Raw genomic sequence first — 27,399 nt, forward strand, 5'->3', positions numbered from 1 at the left:
TTGACTTCCAACAGGACAACTCATGGAAGGTTCTACAGAGGAGGTGACATTTGAGCTGGGCCAGAGGAGAGGTAGAATTTCATTGGGGAAAAAAGTGGAGATGGGAGAGCCTTCATTTATGTACCTGCCTCTGTGTGAAGGTAATAGAATGCAGACCCAATCTGAGCAGCAGGGCAGGTGGAAGAGCAGCCAATGAGGCAAAACAGACTATGCCACCACAAAGCCACTCTTCCAGTTTATCAGTCAGCCCACCTAAGGGTCCTGAGCCACCAAGAGTCCTGAGCCCAGTTTGAGTAAAACTCTTTAGACCCATTTCTTCATAGAAATTCATAGAGGGTTTTGAGAGGGAAGTAATCCCTAAGGAATCCTTAAAAGGAAACTCCATGATCTGAACTCAGCTGACTCCCTCCCTGTCTAGGCTTCTTTGGAGTCTTCCAACATTTTTCTACATAAGTTACTGAATGTTCTGCGTTTATATGCCAAACCACAACTAACCAGAAGAGCCACAAACAGCCTATTAGCTAGTCTTTGAGAGCCTAGACTCTCTAGAAATCACTGTGGTGCTTTTCAGCTCTTTCATAGGAAATCATCTCTGGAGCAAATGATCAGGTGCACTAGAAGGAGTCCATTTCACTCTGCCAATAGTCAGGGTAGAGACTTTCAAGAATAAAACCCTAAAGAGCCTGTTCCACCATAGCTGCCAGGCTGGAAGTGCCTCCTGTGCCACTTGCAGAGTCTGAGTAGTATCACCACCAGCTCCTCCTCTAGCCCTACATTGGGAACCAGCTCCTGCTGGAAGAGCATTTTTCCCAGATTCCATCCATCTTCAGTGCCTTTTTAGTGTATCAAATGATTGAAGATCCCTGTTAGTGCAGCTATTGGTTTTTTGTTGTTGTTGTTTAAAAGTATAGCAATGAGAACATTCCCCTTAAGAAAATCATCACTCCCAGAAACAGAAAATAATAGTAGGGGACAAGTTGAACTGGACACCAATAGGACTGAAGGCCAGCAAAGTGTGATCAAAGAAACAGCAGGAAGGAGAAAGAGGCGAAGAGAAGTGAACAGAAAGCTAAGAAAGGAAACTACCTCCCCAGGTGAGATAATACAATCAGACCAGAGGGTAGGGAAGCTGTCAGAAGAGAAATCAGATCCAAAGGGACCTGCCACAGTTAAGAGTTAAAGAGGCATTTTGCTTGAGCTGGGAGTGGGTATAGAAAAGCTGGAATTTTAAGGCAACTTACAGGAGGCAGAGGCTAGAAAGGCTGAGTTTGGAGGCTGAAAAAACTGATGTGGAAAAATCCTCAAAGGCAATTTCTCACACTGGGAAAATTGCCAATCCTGAGCCCAAGTAGTTGACCTGGCCATGTTGTCCCTTGTCATTTGCCTCCCTGTCTGATAATACTGACATTATTTGCACTATTCTATGGTCGTTTTTGCCCAACAATGGCAGACATTAAGCATAAAACTTAGAGAGCATAAAAGTTCCTTTCCAAATTAGGTCAATTTAGCCTTTTAGATCCTGGGTTGACCAGAAGTAGGATTCACCTCATTCTGGATGGTGGGGGGGGGGGGAGGGGGCAAGGGGCAGAGTGGGGAGTGGGTGGCCACACCTCTAAGGTCAAGGATCCACCCCTTCCTGGTCCAACCAGGTATATAAAAGGTCAAGCAGAGAATGTCTCCTCCTCTGTCCAGAGGATTCTTAGGATCAGGAGCCACAGGTCTGCATGCTGACCCTACTCTGGCTGACCCACTATGCTTCCTGCCTGCCTGCCTTTTTTTAATGCCTCCATCCAAGGCATTCTACTACTCTCTCAGGCCTGAGTCTTGTGCTCTTCATCCTTTGGTTGACTAGACCTTATTTATCTGCCAGCTTTTCTTCCATCAAGTATCAGTGGGTTGCTTTATCTTTCCAAGGCTAGGGTTACTGCTGACTAAATTCAGCTCACTGGGAATGACTATAATCATGGGGAAATGTTGGTTATGTCTGGGCTTAAAGATCAAAGTCCAAAGGGAATGATGCTACCAGAGATTAACAATTCTTCTTGTAAGTTGCATAAACATTTTTAAAGGAATAATATTTGTGTAGTTTCCCTGCCAAAAAAATTTTCATAGATCTCTCTGTAGTCTCTACAGAGCTAGGTAGAGCTAGGATTCTAAAACAGCAACAAAGGGAAAAGAATAACTAGATTAAATATTTAGAGTGTGGACTTCTTAAATAAGTTTTCCCTTTTGTCTTTATATTATCATTCAGTTGCCCCTTCTTAACCAATTTTTTGTTGTTGTTCTCATCAAATTATTACCAACTCCTCCCCGCCATGTCAGCTCCAGTCCTCCTCTTTCTCATTTCTGCCTACAGACTCTTCAAAACATGTGCTCATATTGTTCCTGCTGGCAGACATGAACTAAACATCAACCTGATACTCTTGCAAATTCAAGTGAACAGTGTTGCATATTCACTCTTTGGGGTCCCATCTCCCATTCTGTGAAACATCATTGCTTGCTTGAGGGCATTCACTGAGAGACCTTGCCTAGGCCTAGAGGTATATCATTGGCTCTCCCTTCAAATACTAATAGAATGGCGCTGAGGGTCAGCCTAACCACCCTCAGAGAGCACTTGTCATTCTAGCCCTCATTTCTCAACTTTTAACCATTACTCCCTATAAATAAATAATAGCCTATTTTCATCTGGGCAACATTCGGCAAAATGTTAAAGCAGGCAAAGTGTCATTCCTGGTGTCCTCTTACTAGAGAACACACCCAGAGTCTCCTTGGGCTTTTTCTCACCTTTCTCCAGCTGCCCACCCCTACAGATCACAGTCTTGGACTAAAGGTGTCCATCACCATAACTAACACCACCTCCAATCTCTGCCTGTGGATCCCTGTCACCTTCCTAAGTCCAGCTCAAATGCGACCTCCTCTGGCAGGCCTGCCTTGATGATCAGCCTGTATCTTTCTCTCTTCTGAAGTCCCATGGCCCTTGGAATTGTCTTTGCTATGGTATTTGGCACTTTCTACCACTAGACAGCTCCTCGAGGGCAGGATCCATGTCTGATTCATCTCTGGGTCCCTTGCTGGGCTGAGCCCTATAGACCTTCTTGGAGGCATGCAGGAGTGGCTGTGGAAGGAGTGAGACTCTAAACATGGCACAGCACACTCTGTCAGTAGGCTGAAAGGAGCCTGGGCCTGGGGTCTCCCTCTTCATAAAGGTGGTTATTACCTTTCCCCTTCCATTCTCACTCCCAGCCCATTCCTGAAAGACCTCTCTCATTCACTGTCTTCAGCCAACTGCTGCTGTGGGACAGAATCCTCTGTGAAGGTTTTAGCTGTTAACAGTTTAGAATGTTGCTGCTCCCAGAAATCTTTGCACTCAACAGTAGGGGTCGGATAGGGGTGGAGTTGGGGGAGTGCTGAAGGAGGTGAGGGTGCGAACTTTCAGTCCCCAAGGAAATGTATTTTTTTTAATGTATTCTTATTAGAGGATTTAGGCATGACAGGCTGGGCAGGAAAGGAATTTGGGGGATTGGGAGACTTCTTTATTGATACCCCTCCAATCATAGCCCTTTAGTATCCCGAGCTACTTTTGTTCTCTGCCTGTGTCTTTTTAAAAAAGATGTATGTGTTGGCACAGAGTAGCCTTTAAGTTATAATCATTAATGTCTTACTAATAAATCAATAGCATAAAAAACATAGACACATAGCCCACCCTAAACACATAAGTGCTTGGAGGTGCCAAGTAGATGTAGATGGATTTAGTTTCCAAAGTGCCAGTCCAGGTTTTGAAACCTCTGTTTCCTGGTGGTGGAAACCATCTGAATAAAGATGAGGTGAAAACCAGCAGGTTGTGTGTGCAGAGGGAATGGCCAGTGACTTAGGACCTTCCTAAGAGACTAACAAATGGAGTTGGTTACATGGCAGGAAGGAGTGAGAGGGGAGAGGGGAGCCAAGTTGAAGAGAGACATGAGAAATTCAACTTTTGTGTTGTTGGTAGGTCACATTACTCCCTATAAATAAATAATAGCCTATTTTCATCTGGGCAACATTCGGCCCAGATGATTTTGGATGATTCCTGAGAACACTGTAAGGTCACGGCTTATGTCATATCTCTAGGAAAAATTCAGCTAGCAGGAATGAATGCAGAACATAGTCGTGTGCTTAGGGGGTGTTCAAATGAAAAAGGTGGGATAGGAGAGGTGATCATGATAGTGGTGGCAGTGCTTTCAGTGCTTTTGAGCTCTGCAGCAGAAAAGTACAAGGAGAAATATAAGGCCAGGGAGAAAAAAATACAAGATGGAGGAGAAGGAAATCATTAGAAACCTTAAGTGTACTCTTTTAACGGCAACTTTGTTTAAATTTTGACATTGTATTTATTTAATGATTTAAAGAATTAACATTTTTGTTGTTTTTCTGGTTTGGAAGACATATGGAAGGCTCTATAAATATTGAGTTGGGCAGCCTGGGTGGCTCAGGGGTTTAGCGCTGCCTTCGGCCCACGGCATGATCCTGGAGACCTGGGATCGAGTCCCACGTCGGGCTCCCTGTGTGGAGCCTGCTTCTCCCTCTGCCTGTGTCTCTGGACCCCCCCCCCCCGCCACCCCGTGTCTCTCATGAATAAATAAATAAAATCTTGAAAAAAGATATTGAGTTGAAGTTCCCACTTGGCGCTCTCCCTGGTGCTGGATTTGCATAGTTCATTCCTTCCTTGTCTTGGGGGTATAATGGAAACCACGGACTTTCTCCCTGTTCATCTCCCTTTAGGTGCTAGCCAGGAACTAAATCTTGCCAAATAAATCACCTTTACATGATTTTTGCTTCTCCTCCACCCAGCATCACTAAGGCTAACATTCGCTGCAAAGTTTTAAATGGAGACAACAGTCCTTTTCAGGAATAAAACTCCCTATTTTTTTCCAAACCAAATCTTGTTAACAGTGGTTTTCAGGGGAGTGGTGAGTTTTATGAGGAATGTTTATTTTCTTTACATTTTCTGCATTTTCCAAATATTACTTCCATAGTTAATATTTTTTAAAGAAAGAAAAGTAGATTGGAGATGGAGTTATTACTCTTAGAAATTCTTGTAAGGTAATCCTCATAAGCTGTGAAATTCTCAGTGACATGGCATTGCCTCTGTATCTCTCTTAAGGGAAAATTCTCAGCATTAGTAATATTTAGGTTTTTAAAATTTATTCATTTTTAAAGATTTATTTTAGAGAGAGAGCACGCACATGGGGGGAGGGGCAGAGGGAGAGAATTATCAAGCAGACTCTCTGCTGAGCGAGGAGCCTAAGGTGGGGCTCCATCTCACAACCCATGAGATCATGACTTGAGCCAAAAGCAAGAGTTGGATGCTTAGCCAACTAAGCTACCCAGGCACCCCTAAAATGTATTTTTTAATAAGGTAAGCTTTAGGATTATAATTCAAAATAGTTTACTATTCCCAAGTGACTGCTTCTCTTCCTTCCAATGTAGAACATCACCCAAGAGTATCAACTCTTCAATGCATTACAGGAAAATTTTGGATGATTCCTGAGAACACTGTAAGGTCACGGCTTATGTCATATCTCTAGGAAAAATTCAGCTAGCAGGAATGAATGGAGAACATAGTCGTGTGCTTAGGGTTGTCTCAAAACCAAAGTCAGATACTATGAACTTGACAGGAAGCACCAAGTGCACTGCCCTCCACTGTGGTCTTCACACCTCCATGCTCTGAGCCAGCTGACAATATCCCTTGTGTCTCCACATACTTTCTGCTGGACTACTATTGGGCTTTCCATTCATTCAACCTTGACTGAGTACCTGGTGTGCCTTTTACTGCACCTTTGCTCTGAGATAATAGAAATGGACATGATAGATCCCGTTTCTAAAGAGATTTATGAGCCAAGAGGAGAGGCAGCTATGTCAAGGTGACAGTAAAGCAGATGACTTCTGGCTCAGAGGCTCATACAGGATGTTAGGGAGCACAAAGAGCTCCTAATTTTGCTTGGTGAAAGAGGGTGGAGAATAGAGGGAAGAGGATCACAAAGGAAGGGACACTTGCATTTCTTTACTAGGTATACTAGGGAGGGGCAATGGGAGAGGATCTAGGGGTAGAGGGACCCAGAGAGGAAATCCGAAAGACCGCATCAAGAGAAAGGCTCAGGAATCACAAAGGAACTTATCTGGGACCTATTCTGCCAAACTGTTAAATGGAATACTGAGCCCCATGGACTAAGGATGAGGGGGTAGATATAGTAGGTGGAATTCTAAGACGACCTCCAAGATTCCAGTCCCCTATAGAATCCTCTCCCCATGAGAGTGAGCAGGATTTGTGAAGATCTAATTTCACACCTGTGATTTTATTACTTTATATGGTAAAAGGGGGCTTAGGTGTAATCAAGGTCCCTAATCAGTTGACTTTAAATATATTAAAAGGGAGATTATCCTGGGCTTGAATTAAGCACATGACCTTTTTAAAAAGGTTTCAGGACTTCCTAGGAGTCAGAGTGATTCCAAGTAGAATTCTGAGAGGGTCTCCTTTTTGGCCTTGAGGAAGCAATGCCATGCTGTGGAGAGAATTATATGGGTAGGAACAGCATGTGGCCTCTAGGAGCTAGAAATGAATTGGATAAGCAGTGAGCTTGGAAGAAAACCCTAAGCCTCAAGTGAGCTTACAACCTTGGCCAACACCTTAATTCTAGCCTGGTGAGATCCTGAGCAGCTATCCCGTACCTGTGCCTGTTCTGGTATGGGAAAATTATTATGTGGGATAATAAACTTATGCTGTCTTAAGCCTCTGAGTTTGTGGTAAATTGTTATGTAGCAACAGAAAATTAGTTCAGTGGGTAAAGATGGAGTAAATGTTGAAGACAGGAGGAGGTAAGCTCTAGAGCCCCATGAGAAGCTAGAAAGCAAGAAGCATTCTGTTTAGCGAGTCAGTCCGTGAGTCAGCATATACTTATGCTGAAGTATAAAGTCTGGCGAAAAAGCCCTGCCTACTTCCTAAGGATTGCTGTGATAGGAACTAAACCTATGAGTCTTTCCTTCTCAAAAGGAATGCTCAGATGAGTGGTGAAGGCTGAGGCTCTGTGACTTCTCCTGCCCAACAAGAGACTGGTGGAAAGGAAAGAACCCAGAGATGATGTTTATATCCTGGGGAGACATCAAAATTGTATTTCCTTAAAAGACAAATACTTCATTTTTGTGCCATGAAACTTGGCAAGTTTCTTCCCTGAAATTTAGTTGTGTCCTAGAGCTTTTTTTTTTCATGTTTTACTTGTTACCAAAAATGCAAAAGCAAACTCTTGCATTTTGTGGTACATTTTCAATCTTAGAAAATATTGAAAAAATAAAAGTGTAGCCAGTTTATTTTTCCCCTCAAAGGAACCAATGTTTGGGTTTTATTTCTTCTTTTTGTTCTTTTAAAAAAATTGGGTCACACTGGTGAATCATTTCAATGTTTGAATCATTTTAGAAGGTCCAGAGAGACAATTTCTTTAACACTGGAAATAATCAGGGGTTATATAATATACATAGGATGGACAAATAGCTTTAAAAAAGAAATCCCTACATCTCTTTTTCTTCTACCATCTCAAGGGCCATAAATCTTCACTGAAAATAATAAAATGTTTTTAATGACAAAGTTATCTTCATATGAAATTTTAAAGCTCTAGTAAATTGTGTAATAGAGTATCAATTGCCTATCTGTGAGAAAAGTATGGGATAGTGTTGTCACATCCATGGGTGGAAAGTAAATTACAGATATATAAAGACAACAATACAGGATGATTATATATGGCACAAGGAGTTGGAAGAGTTTAGGCCTATTTGTGTAGCAATAAAATCAGCTGGGTTGAAGGTGGGATTCATCTCAAAGGAAGTAGGGAGATATTTGGAAAATATTAGTGAGTCTAGGCTTTTCCCGTATGCAATGGAAAGCCACTGAAGTCTTCTGGATCCAACAAAAGCAAGTGTTTCATGAAGATCCGTGGTCAGCTGTGTTTGTTTGGATTGGCAGCAGGGAGCCTGTTGAGAGTTTATGGCAAAAGTGATAAGGACCAGCTGGGGCCGGGGGAAAGGAGGTTGGAAGATGGCATTCAAAATATAATATACAGAAAAATCTGAAAGACATGATACCTCTCTAGGGAATTTATTGATGTCACAAACCTTCAAAGATTTTGGCCAAGACTCAGCTTGTTTAGTGGGGGACCAGTGATCTCAGGCAACCTTCCTTTTTCTTTGCAGAGAAATATAATTCTATGTGGGCTTACAGTGACATTTTTAGAGAATTAGCTCATGATGAATTGAGAACTTCAGAGATTAAAAATTAGTCACATCTGGAACAAAGCATTATCATGGTGTAAAAGTCTGCTTGCTCTGGGACAACTTTTAAAGGTGCTCTTCGGGGACAAATTGGTGCCTAGAGGTGCTGCTCAAGCCTGAAATTTCCTAGGCTTCCACATATCTTTTTATTTAGTACCCTGCTAGGCTGCTGGTTTCTATGTTGCCTCATACAAGAGGAGAACCCTGAGAAGCCAGAGTGATTAACCCAAATGCTAGTCTTATTTTCACACACACACACACACACACACACACACACACATTTTGACACTGTTTTCACCTCCACTCTTCAGCAGTCGTGAAGTTGAGTAGGCACCCACTACCTCCTTGGGAGACTAGTAAAATGGAGGAGATGGGGACACTAAGGGTAAGAGCCAACATCTATTGAGCACCTAGAGAGTACCAAGTCCTCTGCTAGAAACTAATCAATGTAAAATTTAGCATAGTGCTAAATACAGTTTGGCTCAGTCAATGTTCATTTCTTTTCTCCTGGCTATTAAATTAGAAAGAGGACATGAGATGGTGATAGGCAGGAGCCATAAAGAAGACTGACAAAGAGAAGCTCAGTGTGTGTGCTCCGGAAAGCAACAAGCAGATTCCACCAACCCTCCGAGAAATAGAAGAAAAGCTGCTCTTCACGGATCACATAGGAGGGAGAGAGGACTTTCAGATTAACACTCCCAGCCGTCCTGAGCCAAGGCCAGCACTGAGGCCCAGTGGGAACTAGGGATGATTCTACCCCCTGCTTCTACTAATCCCCACCAAGCAGTCCCTCCCTCCTCCATCCCCAAATCACCTTCCTCATCAGAAGAAGTAGTCCTGGAAAATGATTCCACCCTTTCTTCACCTTTCCTTCCTTTGTCTCATGGTCAATTTCTGAATTTTTCATTTTTGAGAGAGGAAGATAAGCACTTGCTTGAATTATACTCCCAAGGAGATACAGGTCTGGGGAACCTGGGATCTGGCTTCCCAGTGGACTAATTTCTCTCTTGTGAGACTCCAGATCCCACTATTGACAGTAGTATCTCTTCCTCAAACTCCTCAGAATGACCCATGTGTTACATAGAAAACTGCTGTGGCTGTAGTGGTGTGAGAAGGGAAAACCTTCAGACCCCAAAGTCTTACAGGCTGGTACAGTGGAGAAAACAGAACCTGTACTCAGGATACCTAGGCTCTAGCCTACATTTTCCTTGTTAGGACCCTGAGAAAATCACATCACCTTTGAGTCTGTCTCCCTGTCAACCATATAGGAATAACAAAGCTTATCACAAAGGTGTGCTGGACTGTCATGAGGATGATAAGATAACTAATACACAGAACACTCTTGCTGATGCAAGGCATCTACTTGTGCTAGCTAAATGATTAACACTTATTCTTCCACTTTTTATCTCCTTTCCCAGATTTAACACACTGGCATTAATTTGATGCAGAAAGAGAAGGTAAGTGCTTTCAAAGAGAAAAGGTAGCAGAGATGGGCTGGGGGAGTAGTTAATCTTCCTTATGAAAAATTATGTCCTTGGCAAATGGCCTCAGCTTCTCCCACTCTTTTTTTTTTTAATATCAGATTTCATCTTTTTTCCACTTCAATTGCTACTCTGGACACTGTTCAATGTCTTCATTTCCCTTTTGACTTCTGGGGCCCCAAACCTGACTGTATTCTCTAAGACTATGTTTATTAGGCAAAAGACTATTACACGGAGTAGTCAACATTTTGTAGGGTTCACAAAACTATAAAAATAGTACTTTATATACCATTTTGTAAAAGTGATTTGCTATTGGTTCTCCTCAGAAGAGGGAGACTATCAAAGATGTTTTCTAGAAAGGGAAAGTCCCCAGAATCAATCTGGGAAATGCTAACAATGTGTTGCAGTTCTGAAGCACACAAGAGAACTTGAGAAAGATTTCAACCTTGGATCCTAAATTTCTAGTCCAAATTTATGTTATTTCACTGAATTGTGAGCTCATTTAGGACAGGGATGATGTTTAAGCCATTTTTGTAGCTCCAAGATACAGCACATAGGGGCATTCAATGCACCTTTGTTGAGTGAACATCTATGTCAAGTATCAACCCAAATAAGGCAGAAAACTTGGAACCATAGACTCCTGGGACCTGGCACCACCAGACCAGGGGATATAGGATTCCTAAATATAACAGTTTCTATCAGTGGGCCTCTGCCAGTAAGTCCCAGGGGAGCACCAACCAAAAGAGATGGATTCCAAGTATGTGGTTAGACTTGCAGGTCCAACCAAATGGAGGAAGGACACTGTACTCTTTCTCACACTAAGTACAACTAAACACTCTGAACAAAATACAAATACACAAAGCAATCAATTGAGGACTCTGAAAAGTAAGCAAAAGCAGGTGGATTGGGGAAAGAAAAACTCAATACATGACCAATATGGTGGCAGTGAGTTTCTTAGAATTTTTCTCCTGGCTTTGACTTGAAGGTGAGCTAGCTGACTCCTGAAACTGGACAGAAGTCATAGACAGCAACAACTGTATGAAATAGCCCATCTCTCTGGACAAATGACCTGCAAAGGGGGCCCTTGCAAGCCAGAGTGGGTGGGGGAAATTCTTGTTCTTGTCCTTATATGTCTTTCTCTCACAGTTCAGTCTGAAGGCCAGATGTAGCTTCTGAACTACACTGCTACCACAATTACCTCAGGGACTTTCCTGACTCACAGGCTATCTAGGACAGGTAGAGGACAGGTAGGCTGAGTGGGCTTGGACAGTCTTTTACATCCCTCAGTTTCTTCTTTGGTAAAATTAGCCTACTGGGAAGCCAAGCCCCAGGTTCCCCAGAACTGTATCTCATTCTTTTTTTCTCTTGCCACTTTATTCAGATGGCAGGCATAGTAGAATGAAACTCTGCGATGTCATTAGTGGCTACAACTCTAAGAGCCCTATCTTTCTAGATGATCACTAGATCATCTAGTGAACGATGATCCTTGAAGCTGAAGAATGTGAGGAAAATTGTGAAGAGGAAAGAATAGGACAAAGGGATTCCATGTATGAACCAACATAAGTCCTGGGCTATACCTCCAAGCTGTGCATGTGTGGAATATACCCAAACACATAGCAAAGGCTTTGAAACCTGAACTGACAGTGGAACGTCTGCAGAAGGTGAGACAGAACTTGCAGCCTGCACTTAACTGGTTTACTTGAATGCTAAAACAAAACAAAACAAAAAATCAACATGCTCTGATTTTAACAGGACCCAGAGTTATATAACATCTAATATAAAATATCTAAGATACAATCCAAAATTACCTGATGTGATAAGAACCAGGAAAATCTGGCCGATTCTCAAGGGAAAAGATAAGACAATGTTGAAATTACAAGAAAAAAATATTTTAAGGCAATTGTTATAATCATTCTTCATGATTTTAAGGTAAATACTCTTAAAAATAAATAGAAGTTCTCAGTAGGTTTGAAATAGGAAACTTTTTTTTGAAATGGAAATTTTTGAACTAAGAAATACAACATCTGAATAAAATATTCACTAGATGAGCTTAGTAGCAGAATGCAAACAATAGAGGGAAGAGTCAGTAGACTGGAAGATAGATCGATAGTAATTACGCAATCAGCAAAACACAGAGAAAAATGAAAAATAATGAATAGAGCTTCAGGAACAGTTTCGTATGGTCTTAAAGTCCATGCCATTGTAATTCTTAAGGGAGTGGAGAAGGAATGGCATAAAAGGAGGTAGTTGAAAAAAAATAATGGCTGAAGATTTCCCAAATCTGGTGGGAGATGTAAGTTTACAGATTCAAGTAGCTCAGGAAACTCTAAACAGAATAAACTTAAAGAAAACGTGAACTAAATGTCTCACCATTTTCTCTATCATCCTACCCACTAATGCCCTCCTGATTATACCCTGAAGACATCTGCATTTTTGACCCTGGAGTCAGGGAAGGAACACTGAATGGGGGTCAGACTCCTAGGGACTGACTGAAGTGTGAGACTTAGGGAAAACCAATTCCCCTGCCTGGGCCTCAGGTCCTCATCTAGAAAATCTCAGGGTTGAACTACAAGATTTTCTAATTTCCTTCTAGCTCTAAAATATCACTCATTATCAGCTCCTCTGTGGACTTTTTCTGTTCAAAATAACATTATTTACCAAAACCTAGTGCTATGAATCAAGATACCACTTTGCTGCCAAGTCTTTATACCCTTTGTAATGGTGCAAATGACTGAAATGGAGATGCTCACAGAACAGAACAAAAAATGAAGTTTCGTAGCAACTAGAATGGAGGTTAGCTTTCCCCAGCAGCTTCCTACAGAGCTCTTTGAGCACCATGGGAAACCTGGAATTCATTGCAAAGGAAAGGAAGCTCTGCAGAAAACTTTGTACTCCCAATAAATACATTTCCATTCTCATCATGTTTGACAGAGGCTAAGGAATGGAATGGAATACCCGCCATGGCCTCAGATTCCTAGTTTGATGTCAAGTCTGTCAGAGTAGGTTAAATCTCCTGTGTCTGTAAACACAGTAACTACCACTTGTATAGCATTTGCAGTTAACAGAGCAGTTCTCTTTCATGTAAACTCTCATTTCATCCAACCACCAACCTCTGCAGTAGGTTGTAGCAATCACCTTCTGTTTCCTTAGAGGAAACAGTCTGAGAGAGGTTGAGAGTTTTATCCCAGGCCATCTAGTGGGTGTTTCTTCAGGTTTTGCCATTGAGGGGCCTTGAAGAGCTTTGCCGCTTGGGCCCCACGTGGGCTTCCTCCGTGCTAACCTCTCCAGTGAGGAATTGCTGTTCCCTCCCATTCTTGCACATTCATTCAGCCTCCACTCTGCATTGATGTGCCCAGAGGTCATCCTTCCCTCCCTTCATGAGCCAATTTCAGCTCATTTACTCACACATTGTCCCTTTATTTTCAAGAAAAATACAAAGTAGTCTCTTTGAGTATGATAATTCTGAGTCATTGCATACCATCATCATTTCAGAACAAAAAGATGTCAAAAGGTGGGCGGGTTCATTTCATCTAGCAAGAGAGAAGGCCTTCTTTTCTTTGTTTCACCCTTAATGACTCATTCAACCTGAATCAAAGCTGAGTAGTCTTGGCCTTTGAACAGGAGGCTGGGGGGTTAAGAGGAGAAGCAGGGTGTAGGTACTGCACAAGCTGGGGCCACGTCTATGTGGCATGGAGTGGGCAGAAGGGACTGAGAAAATAGAATGATAGCATGGTACCATATGAAGCCCTTGTTCATCTCTGGACCTCTGTTTTCACATCTATAAAAACCTCAAAAGGATCACAGAAGAGTGGGTTGGGACTGGGGTACATGACCTCCCTGTAACTATTTTTCTGAATCCCTGTGCTTTCCTGTCCAGGAACCTTGATTCAAGAAAGGGGGTTCAACCCTCACATGGCTTAGTTACCTGAAGAGGTGGAGAGAGGAGGCTTTGCTGGCAGACAGGCTTGGATCCTGCCTCTGCCACTTCCTGGCTATATGCCCTTGGGATAAGTATTTAAGTTCTCTGTGTCTCATTTAGTTTTCTCATTTATAAAAAGAGTATAGTACTTATCTTGATAAGGTCACTGTGAGGATAAAATGTAACATCTGCCACAATTATCTCAGGGACTTCCATGACTCACATACAGGATATCTAGGACAGAGGACAGGTAGGCTGAGTGGGCTTGGACAGTCTTTTACATCCCTCAGTTTCTTCTTTGGTAAAATTGGGATAATAACAGGTGCTTTGCCAGAGGTTTGCGAATATTAGAAATGATTAAAGAGTCCAGCACAATACTAGGACCTTAAGTGGTGCTACTGGCCAAGTAGAGGTTATGAGTATTTACCTTACCTAGGGCCAGTACTGGGTCAAAGCAGGAGACATCAGTGGGTTTTGAGCCAGAGAAGGTGGGACCAAGCTACCATCAGCACACAAGTTAGGGCCAGTACCTAGAGGTATGGTACAGAGTGCCCATTGTATATATGGCAAGAGTTCACACACCAGGACTAGAGGGGCTGCCCCACATACCCACTCATACAGCTGTATTTTCTACAGCCTTGGGTTCAAGCAGTCTCCCTGATGGGCTCATAGGCCTCACAATACAAGCTGCCAGGCAGGGCTCTGCAGAGGCCTAGAAATAGGGTAGCACCCTATGGCAGTAGCTCTCAACATGAGTACCCAGGTCACTACAGAAGATTCACAAATATAAAAACATTCCTTTTGGGGAGGGAAGAAATACCTTTTTTTTTTTTTTTTTCCTGGTGGAAACTGGGATCTATGGGGTTTTGGTCATGCTGAGCTGTGTAGTGATCCACAGACCTCTTAAGATTCCAACAAAAGTGGCCTTGGGGTACACAAAAAACTCCGAACCAACCTGGGAAAACAATGGGATTCATCTCCTCATTCCCTCCCTTTAGCAAGTTTTAGTTGTACCCCCTGGAGAGCCAAGTCTCAGTATCTCTCCCCAAAAAACCATGACCAAACCATCTGCTGAATAAATCACACACTGTTCTGTCTCAACAGTCTTACTTGCATCATTGCACAGCCTGGAATGTCCTCTCCACTCACCCAAATCCTACTCGTATAAAAAGCCCAGTAGCAATACTAACTCTTCTGGGAAGTCCTCCAAAATCTTTCTAGCCCACAGCAATTATCCCTTCTTCAAAACACATGGTCATGCCACCATTTTCTTTCTGGATAGCTTTTATTCTATAGTTTTGTTGTCAGCATCTGTCTTTGGTATTTTTAATTTTTTTTTTCTTCATAAATATTGGTTTCCTCCATCTTTCTCATTCCTTTCTTCTAGCTAGGTCATCAAAGCCTATTGGTTGTACCTCTCAAAATTATTTTAAATCCATCAACTTCTCATGACCTCTCAGGGTCATTCTCTGGCTCAGGCTGCCATTACTGCAACATCCTCCTAAGAAGTCTCCTACATCTGGCCAACCCTTTTAATTCATTCTCCACCCTGAGGCCAGGGGATTGTTTCTAAGGTACGAATCTGCCTCAAGTCTTTTTCCCACTGGCCTCAAGACAAAATATAAACTTTCCAACAGACTTTTCAAAGACCTTCGTTTACTGGTCCCTGCCCACCTTTGTGGTCACATTTCTTAACACTCCCCTCCTCCCCAGTCCCTTCCATCATTATCACTGAGGTCTGCCAATTCTGGTCATGATACATCCGTCTTAGCTACACACACACACACACACACACACCTGGATATTCTATCTGGAATCCTCTTCCTTGCCACACACCATGCCTCTCACACGGCTCTTGCTTCACCTACACATATTCAGTCTTCAGGTCTCCAGTTTGATGTTATCTCCTCCACTAAGCCTGCCTGCCCCCAAACACATACCCCAGTCTAGGTGATCTACTTTGTCCCTTCCACATCACCATACTTTTAATTCTACTTAATAGGTGCCTTTTACTGGTCTTTGTGCCCCAGTAGACTCTAAGCAAGATCAGAGCAGAAACCGTATCTGCATGGTTTTACTGTTGCATACCCAGTGCTCGGCCCAGTGTCTACCTTTCATAAATACTCAAGAAATAATTTTTTAAATAAATGAATGAAAAGAATCTATATATCCAAATCTTCAAGAACAATAAACATTTTATATGCTTCTCTGTTTATCCCATCAGTGCCTGATTGAGGGCCCTGTGTATTCTAGGTACAAAGGGAAGGAGGTAATGCTCTCATTATTTGAATAGAATGCTCCTCTATTTCTTGGTGTTTTCCTTTTCCAGACTGAAGGCTTTTTGAACTATGTGCTAACAGGAATGCAGTTGACAACCTAATGACCTAGATCTGCTCCCAGGGGTTCTAGATGAGCAGGAAGACCCACAAAAGGCCTTCAGAAGCCAAATGGGCTACTCATCAAGGAGGAGCTGGAAATAGCCTTGATGGAGTCCAGAAATTCAAGTTCTCATCCCGGCACCTTCATTCATTACCTCCATGACCACAGGCAACTCTCTTAGCCACCAGAGTTCGGTTTCCTTATTGGTAAAGTGTGGTAAGGAAAAGGACTGGTAGTTTATCTTCACTTACAGCTCTGAGTTATCATTCATTAATAAACATGTCACCACATTCCCACCAGAGGTGAGGAAGAATTGGGCTGTTTCCAACCTAAAGATCAGGATACCCATATCCTTACAAATGAGGTAAGTGTTTTGGGAATTGTCATCTTACATCTTATATGATGTTTTAAACTTGGTAGTGAGTTTTCATATTTTAAAATTTTTAAATGACTGTGGTAGGGGAAGCTATATGGGTATAACAATATCTATTATTCCACTATTGCCTATCAACTTATTAGAAATGGCAATATGTATGCCCTAGCCTCCCTTGTAGATAGGATGATCATATGACTAAGTTCTAACAGATAAGATATGAGCAGGAATGTCTGTATAGCATCCCTGTAAAGCTTCTCTAAAGGGGGAGAATACACTCTTTGCCCTCTTTGTCCTCTCCTCTCTGCTGGCTGAATGAGAATAAGATGTCTTGAACTTGGTGGCCATAGTAGAGTATGAGGTGATATGCTAAGAATGGTGGAGCAGCAAGACAGAAGGAGTTGGGTCCCTGACACCTGAGCCACCATCCTATCCCTGGGTTATTTTCTGTTGGATCTCTTTAGCATAAGAGAGAAATAATTTTTATTTTCTTTAAACCACTGTTATTTTAGTTTTCCTGTCACATGTAAATGTAACACTAATTGATAAAATCATCATCTACTTTATTCAAGACCCTGTGCTAGATGCTGCAGGGGATGTAAAGGTATATAGGATTTAGATACACCAATTGTTGGGCAGGAAGGCTCTGTCTGGTATGAAGGAAGTGCTAAGAAAGGTTTGGCCTGACAGGGCTGTGTGGAAATGAAAAGGATTTTATGAGATGAGAACTGGGAATATGATGCAAGGAGCTGGAATGCCAGGCTAATGACATTGAACTCGACCCAGTGATGGGCAAACAGAGCAGGTAAGCTTGTCTCCAGTTTGCAAATGAAGAAACCCAGACCTTGGCAAATTATAGGACTTGTTCAAGGTCACCCAGCCGGTAAACTGCAGAGCCAATCTCAGTTCTACTGACACTTGGCCCAGTGCCATCTCATAGTTCTGGTGTCTTTGAAAGAATCTGGGGCAAAAAGAGTAGGAATGGAGGTTTTGTATTCTCACACAGCCAGGGAACTAGACTGTACCCCTGCTCATACCCTCACACCTTTAAGAGGAAGCTTTGGGGGGTTGCTAGAAGTTTAGGATCCAGACCTACCTTGAAGTCAGAGAACCCTTCCTCAGCCTCCTGCTTAGCCACCTCCATGAGGTTATAATGCCCAGAGTGCTGCTTTGCTATATAGTAAGTGCCCATGTGTCAGGAACAGTGCTGGACACATTATCTAATTTGCTGCCTTAAATAGTCTAACAAGAAAGTTATACCACTTCTATTTTACAACAAAGATGAAGAAATTGAAGTTCTAAGAAATGAAACCACCTACCCAAAGTCACTCAGTTGATGGCAAAGTTGAAGTTCAAAGCTACATCAGTTCATCACCAAGCTGTGTTCTTAACCCCACATTCTAATGTCTTCTCAATCCCTGCCAAAGCATGGAATAGTCTTCTATTACTATTCAGATACCAAGGACTTACCTAGTTTGATAGGTTGACCAGTACCAGATTCCCACTGTGAGCATTCCACCTGCAGTCAGGAGTCAGCGTCCTATCCAATAATCTTATCACCCATGCCCTATATGTAACCCTCACAGGGGTGAGGGATCTCTTAGGGAGGTAGACCCACAGATTTCCAGACCTTTGTGGCCTCAAGCTTCCCAGGGTTCTTTGTCTTGGTTGGTCATGTGGCAAGGATGTCAGAGTCCTCCCATTCTAGGTTCTAGAATTCACAGATTCCAGTGAGCTGTTTCATGGAATCAGGGACACTGCATTCTTTGTGTCCTTCCTGTGGCTGTCATGGTTAGAATGCATTTGTTATGATTTGCACTGGCATTCATTCAATAAACAACTGGTCATTGGAACTGAATCTCTTATCATTGCCAACGTTTGGAAAGTTGCGTTTTATTTTGCCAGTTATCCAGTGTGCATCTTTCCAGTAATGTGGTATGTCCAGAGTTCTAACACAAACCACATATTCCCTTAAGCTGACCACACTGGTTTTCTTCTGGAACTTCCCATAGGAAACACCATGAGATGTGGCCTGCAGAGCTGAAGGCGACAGATGGACACCCATCCCCTCTGCATTCTCTACCCAACCACAGGAGACCAACTACTTTGCCAGGTTTTGCCCTGGGTCATCACCAGGCCGCCCCATTCTGTGCAACCTCCCTCCCTGTTGGCAAAATACTCTTCCTTTCTAAGTTCAGCCTAAGACTCTCACCCCACACTCTTTTCCTAATCAGGCTAAAGATGGAATGTATTTTCCTTATTTTAATTAGATCTATTAGGCTTAGCCTAAGTACAGCAGATTTTAATATTTTTTACTTTAATTTACTGATAGAATACTCATCCTTTCTTTGCAAACATCATAATCAACATTCCTATTCTCAGATGTACCACTTAAAGCATCTGAAATCAGACATGAAACAGTAATTTAAATTTGTTCATAACAGTTTTCTGAAGATATAAGCAGATTGTCAGATGCAGAAGCACAATTCTTACACTTTCATGCATTGCAATGTAATGTAGTTAAACTATCTCACTATATCTTGTCATTATACCTTGTAGACATTCTTATCAATAGTTCTTATACAATCCTTATAATCCGTCATTGTCACCCAAAAGTGATGGCCAGTTAAGTAGTTGGATCCACACGATTACCAAAGGCTCGCTGCTTCCTTGACTACAGCATTCTCATTAAAATTATGCCCTAGATGTTTCATATATGGCAACAATTTACACATATATGTCCCCCCCTGGAAGCATAAGCAGTTGGTGGACATGAAAGGACTTTGAAACCCTGTATAACACTACGTGTGTCAGCTATCCTTTTACACGGTAACAGATGGTGGCCAAAGTCCAGCTGGGTGCAAGGCCCACTCTGCCTCTTACTCATGGTGTGATCTCTACTAGGTCATTTACACTCTCTGACCCTCAGGTTTTTCATCTATGAAATGGAAATGAGAATGCTTGCCCTACCACAAGGTTCAAATGAGATCACAGTTGGGAAATCCCTTCAATATTCAAACGTTAACCGTTTTACCACACACATTAACTTTTAATCTTGACAACAATAGGACACAGAGGTCATTTTCCCCTTTTACAGATGTGGAGACTCAAGTGAATTAGCCCTGGAGGGCCTGGAGTCCAAACTGTGGTCTCCCTGTCCAATGCTCTTCTCTGAGGGAGGCACACTCCATGGCACCATCCCTGCTCATGGCTGTGTCCTCTGCACACTACAAACAGCACATTATTGAGCTATTGGCCTTAAGTTTGGCAGCAAATCAGTCCTTAAGAGCCACACGGGGAGAAAGGGATCAAGGGAAGGCAGTTAAGCCCCTTCATCCTGTCCGTAAATCCTATTTCCAGCCCAGCTTCCTGACTTTTCCCAACACAAATGTGTTAGCCATGTACTTGTGGAGTACCTGCTTCCACTTCCGCCCCTGCAGAAAGCAGATGGGATTCAGTAGCACTGCCCTGAAAAGGTGTGTCATGTGGCTGGGGCAAGAACTCAAGACACAGAAACAGCTGAACACAAAACAGTACATGTTCAGGTGCCAGATGAGTAGGCAGGACAGAGGGACATTCCCAGATGCTCCATTTGGGAACACTGGAAGTTGCTGAAGCTTTCTGTGGCCAACAAACCCAAGAAGTACCTCAGTTTGAGGAGACATGGAATCTGCATCATCCCCCCTCTTTCCTCAATGCCACTGCTGAGGTCCCTTGTCCCCAAAGCTGTCTCCTTCACTGGCCTATAGGCTCCACAAGGTCAGCAAATGTTTCCATTGCCATGTGCTCCAGACTTACTCTAGATCAATCCAGAGTGAACATCTGCTGAATTGAGCAGATGTAAATAGAGCACATGGACAACACTAGGGACTCATCCTCTGGTCTCAGGGGCCTATGAAGGAGAGTGTGCAGGCAGGCTGGACTCTGTCCTGGGAAGGAGGAGGCCTAAGACCTCATGGAGGAGCCAAAGGAAAAAAAATTAACATTCTATGAACTAAATGGAGAGAAATGCCATTTAGGAAAAAACCTGATAAGTGAAATTCTTAAGAGAAGCAACTGTCAGGTAGCAAATCATCCCTTGTGTGAGAGGCAGGAAGGTTGCACAGCAACTCCGTTCTGGTCACCACCAGCTGGAGCTGGGCTACATAGGTGAAGGTGCCATTTCCTGCACTTGAAGTAGACTGAGGGGAGCCCTGTGACCACCTTCCTGCCTCACTGTGGGGGACTCCTGAGTTTCGAGGACCCTGATCTCTTCAGAGAAAGGAAGCCTAATTTCCGGGTCCAGTGTTCTTCCCTGATCTCCTACTGAGTGGAGAATAAGCAGGGGCTTTCTCTGAACCATGCGGCCCCTTACCTGATCCGGAAGCACAAAGGGAAATTAATAGTACTTTATGCAAACACTTCTCTCTTTTTTGGATATTATATTTAGAGAAACTGATTTGGCATTTAGAGATAAGTTTTACATAAGAGTTTGTTACTGCTGCTTCTGCTGTTAACCATCCAAACAGTAAAAGCCAAGTGGAAATTCTCAGATGTCAGTAATACCACCAAAATGCTTAAAAATATCCACTAAGTCCCCTTCAGTCATCACATTTTCAAACTTCTGGAAGTATAGGGAACCTTCTGAGAAGAACTTGTCATAATATAATGCTTAACAAAATGTTTTCCACCTTCCCTCCCCAACCTCTCCCATTAGGATTTTTCAAGTGTACTTGATTCTAACAACTTTGGGCCAAGCTAACCCACTGTGTGGCCTTAGGCAAGTCCCTATCCCTGTGGGTCTCAGTTGGTGATTATTGAACCTCTAAGTCTCTCTCTCTCTGAAAGGGTCCCCTTTCAGCACCAAGTCGAGAACCAGTGATCCCATTAGGAAACAATGCAGCTCCTAGAATTATGAGTCTACAGGGAACATATCCCATTTCTGGCTGAACTGTTCCCAGACTGCTGCTAACACAGAGGCTCCAAACTTTAAAGCCTCAATAATGGCTTGAAGGAATTCAGTGTTTTCTACCAAATGACTGCTGGAATGACAAGGGTCCTGTACAGGCTTTAGTTAGCTGGCCCAGTAAAAAGGAAGTTGATCTTCTGCTCTCTTCCTGTGTTCCCTTCCAGTGGTTCCCTGGACCACCTTCTTTGGACCTCTCTCCACACCCCTACCACCATGCCATCACCACTGCAAGAGTCTGGGCTCTTGGGTGGCCTATACATGCCCACTGTGCCTGGCCCTCTCCAGCCCTCTCCTTCCTTGCCTGCTGAGAAGCTCCTTCTGTAGGAAGTTGCTCTCAGGTGGGAAGGAGCCAACTGACTAATTCACACTGAGACATAATGCTTTCTAAAGAATTAAAATGCAGATGTCCTATAGGAGAAAAAAAATGCATTAAGTTCCCAAAGAAATTAATTTTAAAGAGAACTTGAGGCATTAAAGATGAACCAAGAGAGGAAGATGTTTTATGGCATGGGAGCTTGGATTTGGGTGTGGCTCTACCCTTTCTTTTACAAGTGTATGCTCTTGGGAAATTTGTTTAACCACTCTGAAATCCGATTTCTAGAACAATAAAATGACTTCTGGAGCCACTGACCAACCCCCATGAGATAACATGAAAGTGCTTGAAAACTGTACAATTCAGCATAAACCCCCCTGCTTATGGTCCCCCCCGCCCCCCGTCCCATTTTCTCCTTCTTAGCTCCACTACTCACTCTTACTACTCTGAGAGAAGAACAAGGGAGAAAAAGATGCTGGCATGTTCCCTTCCAGCCTTCCCCATGCTTCATCCCCTCCCCACCTCCTAATCATCACAGGGATTTTGAATGTTGTTTTTGTATGTGGATTTCCCTTTGTTCCCCTACCCCTCAAAGGAAGCACTCCAAATCTCTGAAGCATGCTCTGCAACAGGACAATGGAAGACTGGTGTGCAGGCTGGGAAAGAGAAGGATTTGCCTGGTGAACAAAATCAGGAGACCTGAGGGTCATGCTTTCTTTTTTTAAAAAACCTACACAAAAACGTGTCCCTTCTGACACTATGCCCAACATCTCTCGGTTCCCTTGAAGACGGGGCAGCATGATGACAACTTGGTGCTATTTTATAATCAGGCAGCACATGGAATGGGGCTATTCCCACATATGCCTCTCCAGCTCCCAACAGAATGGACACTCTATTTAAATGTAGACATTTCTTATCATTTCCAAAGATTGATATTTACAAAGTCATAATTTGATGAGAATTATTCTAGCTATTCCTAATTACCATTAGGCTTATATGTTAACAATGTATTCCCACACAAGTTTGGGAATTGGTCTAAAAATACTAACGTAGAAATAAGTGAATAAAAACTAAGCCAATTCATAGGACACTAGAACATTGCAAAGAGAGGAACCATCATGTTTGTTCAGCTCCTGTATGATGAAATTAAGTCGTGCATGCTGGGAAACGAGGTTACACTACACACTAATCAGAGCTGGGTTAAAACACAGTTCTTCTAATCCACTTCATGGATGGCTGAGAACGTAACAGCAATAAAATAATACATACTAAAAGATAATTATAAGCCAAAAATATAACAAGGGAAATTCAAAGCTGGTTCAAAACTAAACAATCTAAATCCAACTAACAAACAAGTAGATGGAAATTAAATTTAAATGAAGAAAAGCATAAGTGGAAATGCAAATTTCAGACAGAGTAAATGTTAACTGGAGCCACTTAAGTTGTCCATTGATCTGGACTTTTTACTGTCAGCTCTGGGGATCCTAGTGGGTCATAATTGAAGGAAGAAGTGATTATATATTGGGAAAACAAGGTTAAAGACAAAAATAACAGAATGCCGGGGCTTGTGTTTGACATAAATTGAAGGCAGAAGTGGAGCTGTAATCTCATTTTTGGTGGAAATCACCAAGAAAAATAAATGAAAGAAGCGTTCTTGCTCGTCTCTCCACAAAAAGGAATAAAATGCCAGTAATAAGAAAAACAGTGTAATTCAGAAAATTCCTGAGCCCACATCAACTCCGTTTGTTGGGGTGAGTGTCCAAACCAGGTTGCTTCAGGGCAAGGCCCTTATGGTGGTTCTGGAAAGCTACTGAGGACAGAGGTCCTGTGGGTCTTGTTGCTGGCAGGGCAAGAGGTTGTGAGGACAGAGACAAGAGAAGAAAGCTTCCATTGTAAGGACTTCCAGCCTGAAGATACCTCCTCCACAATCTGCCTTCTCTGCTCTGTCCTCTTGGGTTAGCAGTGTGACACTTAACCTTGGGGCTTTTGCCTTATATTCATCAGGCAAATAGGGAAGAGACTTTCTGAACGCCCCCAAATTTTCCCAGTTCTGTTAGTGTAGGTGTATGAATCAGGTTGCTACATAGTGAAGACCTGTTTTACTGAACACTGTTAGCTCAATTCATGATTTACCTGCACCTCCCAGCCATTGCTTTCAAGAGGCCAGAGTCAAAGCTCTTCTAGGAAAATGAAGGAAGAGAAGTATCTCTGCAATATTTAAGTCAAATGTTGAGACTCCACAACAAGAAATGAGGAACATGACATGGACCTTACAGTCAAAGAATTTTGCTGGTAGAAGTCTCAGCTACAACAAAATATAAACTGTGGCTTGAGTTAAGCATTTTACTAGTAAATCCCACAGATCTAGACTTTCACTCAGTGTCTTTATTTTCTTTACAGAATTATCCAAAATCGTTCCAAGTACCTAAAGAAAGCAACAATGTACCTATGGCATAGCATTGTCCTTGACACTCAAAAGTAGCATAAAACTGGAGAGGAAAATGCCCTTCCTCAAGCCCACTGGCCAGAACCATAGAATTTTGAACCTGGAAGAAACCTTAACTGGAGACTCGGGTTTAAGGTAATAATACCATCTGACAAAGTGAAGCATAGGGCATTGGAAAGAGGCCAGTGTGCAATGAGGGGCTTTACAGTGTGAGCATCTTCAGTTTCATGGTATACCTACCTCTGCCAATGAATCACCATGTAATTCATTTAAATAGTCATATATTGCATTTCATTGATTCATAGACTCTTGGATGTGGAAATATCAACTGGCTTGTTCATTGCCATGCAGATAGTTGGTGGAAAATGTCAGGGATCAAGCCCTGTGTTTTGAACTCCTATGCAGAACTGTTACTTATACCTGCAACATCTGCAACTACTTTGTATATACACCTAAACATCTAAAAGTATCTCATGCTTTTGGCTTCAGGCAGTCAGTAAAAGGTCCTAATTATCTAGCATCAGGAAAGAGAATAAACAAGTCTAACATTTAGAAGTAAAGTAACTTAGGACTTAGTCCAGCCCTAAATGAAAGCCAGTGGGTGATACATGGCACCATATGTCAGGCTGGTTAACAGCCTAGCTCTCTTCTCCTTATGCTCATCATTGTTCTCTATTTCTTCCAGAATTAGGTGCCAGGGCTAATTAAATTCCTGATTAAAGCCCAAGGCATCACTGGGAATTCAGCTGGCAAGCTGGCTGAATATAAAGGACAAAACAGTCCCCCCATTTGATTTCCAAAGATATTGGTAGAGCCATCTGTTAGATTCCTTCAAATCATGCCTTCATTTATTCATTCATCCATTCATTCACTAATTTTTTCATTCATTTGTTCATTCAGCATTCTTACTGAGCACCTCAGGACATGGGACACATCAATCTCTTTCCTCAAGGAATTTACAGTCCAATATGAGGAGATAAGAAATGAACTCATGAAAAACATTTAAGGTGGAGCATGTGTAGGCAAAGCAGAGGAGGAGAGACTGCTTCCTCAAGGTGGAAGAAGCCTTTATGGAGGAATCAGGGCCTATAAGCCCCTGGAAGGTAGGCCGAAAGCCCTCTTGATCTTCCCAGCTCTTAATTGAACAAAGAAATATCTCCACGACACTCAGTGACATTAGCCAGTTGCTTGGGGATTTTTTTTTTTTTTTTTAAGATTTTAAGTATCATCTCTACACCCAATGTGGGGCTTGAACCCACAACCCTGAGATCAAGAGTCACACATTCCACTGATTGAACCAGCCAGGTGCCCTGGGACTCATTAATTTCTGAAATTCCCCCAAAATGGAAGATAAGATTATTGGAGACCTAGGCTCCTCACTGTATGCAGACCCCTTGGGCCAGGGCCTGACAGATAAATAAGCATTTCTTCAGAGGCACTGATTAATTTAGAATAATGGCTCTCATCCACATTGGACCCAATGCCTCTTTTTATAACAAAAAATGTGTACCTCTCTCTTTGTTATGCTCAAATGAAAACCATAAATAATATAATCTGCCTACACAGAATTTCCCCTCCAAAATCTATAATTAAAAAAATTATAAATAATGCACTCACTATGTTATAATCAAAGAGTAAAGAAAAGCAATTTTATAGTAAAATAGTAAGTATTTTAGTACCTGAAAAAAATGTATACACAGCAACACTGGAAGACCTAGTTAGTAGTTAGATTAGTAGACAGATGCCGAATCACCATGAAAACAATACTTATAAATGCACAGATCCACATGTATTTTAAGGGCCACTCGCATACTGATTGGCATTGCTATTTATTATATGATTTTCCAGAATCATAGGGATCCTGGGGAACAACTCTTAGTAAAGTCCTGAACAAAATGTGCCACCTTCATTCAATTTTGCATTCCTAGAAAAATTTGGTCCCTATTAAAAGTGAAAAAATCCTCATGTTTATATGTAAAATGGAGTTGGATGCTAGACCAAGATAATTATGAACAAGGTTTTCCTGGACATAAACAACTGGTGGGACATTTGAAAGTCATGTTGACAGTACCTTGTGGTACAGACTGTCCTAACCATGGCATAACATGACACCCCCATCCAGGGGCACCCCCTCATCATTGTAACAAAGTGTGATTGTGACAAATGCCTCCATGAATTTCCAAAAATGCCTCTTAGGGAGTGAAACTACTGTTTGTGGGAAGCCTAGATCAGAGGGCAGGTGTGTGTGTCTGTGTAGGTTATATATGTCTTCTTTTTTTAATTTTTTTAATTTTTTAATTTTTTTTATATGTCTTCTAATAGCTGGAGGTAGGGATCACCTGCTCACCCTACTGCCTCCTGAGATGGTTAATTTCATGTGTTGAGGGACCCAAGTTGCTCAGTCGGTTTGGTGTCTGACTTCAGCTGGGGTCCTGGGATAGAGCCCTGAATCAGGCTCCCGGCTCAGTGGGGCATCTGCTTGTCTCTCTTCCTCTGCCCCTCCCTCCACTCATGTTCTCTCTGTCTCTCTCTTTCTCTCTCTCAAATAAATAAAATTTAAAAAAAAAAAAGTGTCAACCTGTGAGCCAGGGGGTGCCCAGATATTTGGTCAAACATTATTCCAAGTATTTCTGTGTGTTTTGGATGGGGTTAACATATATATAATCTACATTTAGCTACATATACATCCTTTATACATAACTATATACAACCAATAGGATGGGATACTTCTGTTTCTCTGAAGAGTTCTAATATATTACCATTCAAGTCTGAGCAATGTCTTTGCCTTGTACTGCCTTCTGCCCTCAGATTCCCCACTTCTGAGTGCTGAGCTCTTGATATCACAGCCTTTGGTCCACCATAAGACACTGAAGCACTGTATCAGGAGGCTCCAGCTGCAGCAAATAGGATCCCATCCCAAACATAGCATGAAGCAAGCAATGGCCAACAGAAAGGGGAAGGAACACAACAAGGCACCCTTTAAAGTTGACTGGCCCTGAGACTTTGGCCCCTTTTCGGTGTCTTCTTGGACACTCAGACTTGGGTCCTCTTGTGAAACAGGGAGGGAAGGCCTTTAGGAAAAGACTGGTGGCATTTCAATTATTTTGATTTACTTTGATTATTCCCCCTTCTAAGTAAATAAATTAATTCTGTAATCAAGAAAGGAGTCTCAGAAAATATAGCAAGAGTATTTTATTTTATCACATATTTACTCATTCAATGTCTACTATATGCCAGGCTCACATTAA

The 27,399-nt window shown here is 42.2% G+C and overlaps 1 protein-coding gene and 1 long non-coding RNA gene across 7 annotated transcripts in view; one reads left to right on the top strand and one right to left on the bottom strand.

The window, feature by feature from the left end:
- Positions 1-27,399, bottom strand: part of CYP19A1 (cytochrome P450 family 19 subfamily A member 1) — a 121,693-nt gene that overhangs the window by 84,146 nt on the left and 10,148 nt on the right. For 2 of the 5 annotated variants that reach the window (XM_072808502.1, XM_072808501.1), the window contains exon 1: positions 17,915-18,144. The exons of 1 other annotated variant lie outside the window; for it this stretch is intronic. Coding sequence is in view for 1 of the 4 variants with exons in the window: in XM_072808499.1 (XP_072664600.1) it covers positions 3,218-3,268 (51 nt within the window). In the remaining 3 variants the exon portion in view is untranslated. Of the gene's footprint in view, positions 1-3,217; positions 3,297-17,763; positions 17,863-17,914; positions 18,145-27,399 lie in introns of those variants that run through there. 2 more of the 5 variants (XM_072808503.1, XM_072808499.1) reach the window with 2 other exon arrangements.
- Positions 3,433-27,312, top strand: LOC140622781 (uncharacterized). Of its 2 annotated transcripts, none has more exons than XR_012022449.1 (8): positions 3,433-5,531; positions 9,711-9,749; positions 10,920-11,020; positions 11,155-11,434; positions 16,022-16,435; positions 24,106-24,286; positions 25,052-25,254; positions 26,960-27,312. It is a non-coding gene; the product is annotated as an uncharacterized lncRNA (long non-coding RNA). The 2 variants fall into 2 exon arrangements; XR_012022448.1 differs by lacking the exon at positions 26,960-27,312 and adding an exon at positions 26,474-26,913.

This window comes from Canis lupus, chromosome 32 (genome assembly GCF_048164855.1).
Source record: "Canis lupus baileyi chromosome 32, mCanLup2.hap1, whole genome shotgun sequence".
NCBI lineage: Eukaryota > Metazoa > Chordata > Mammalia > Carnivora > Canidae > Canis > Canis lupus.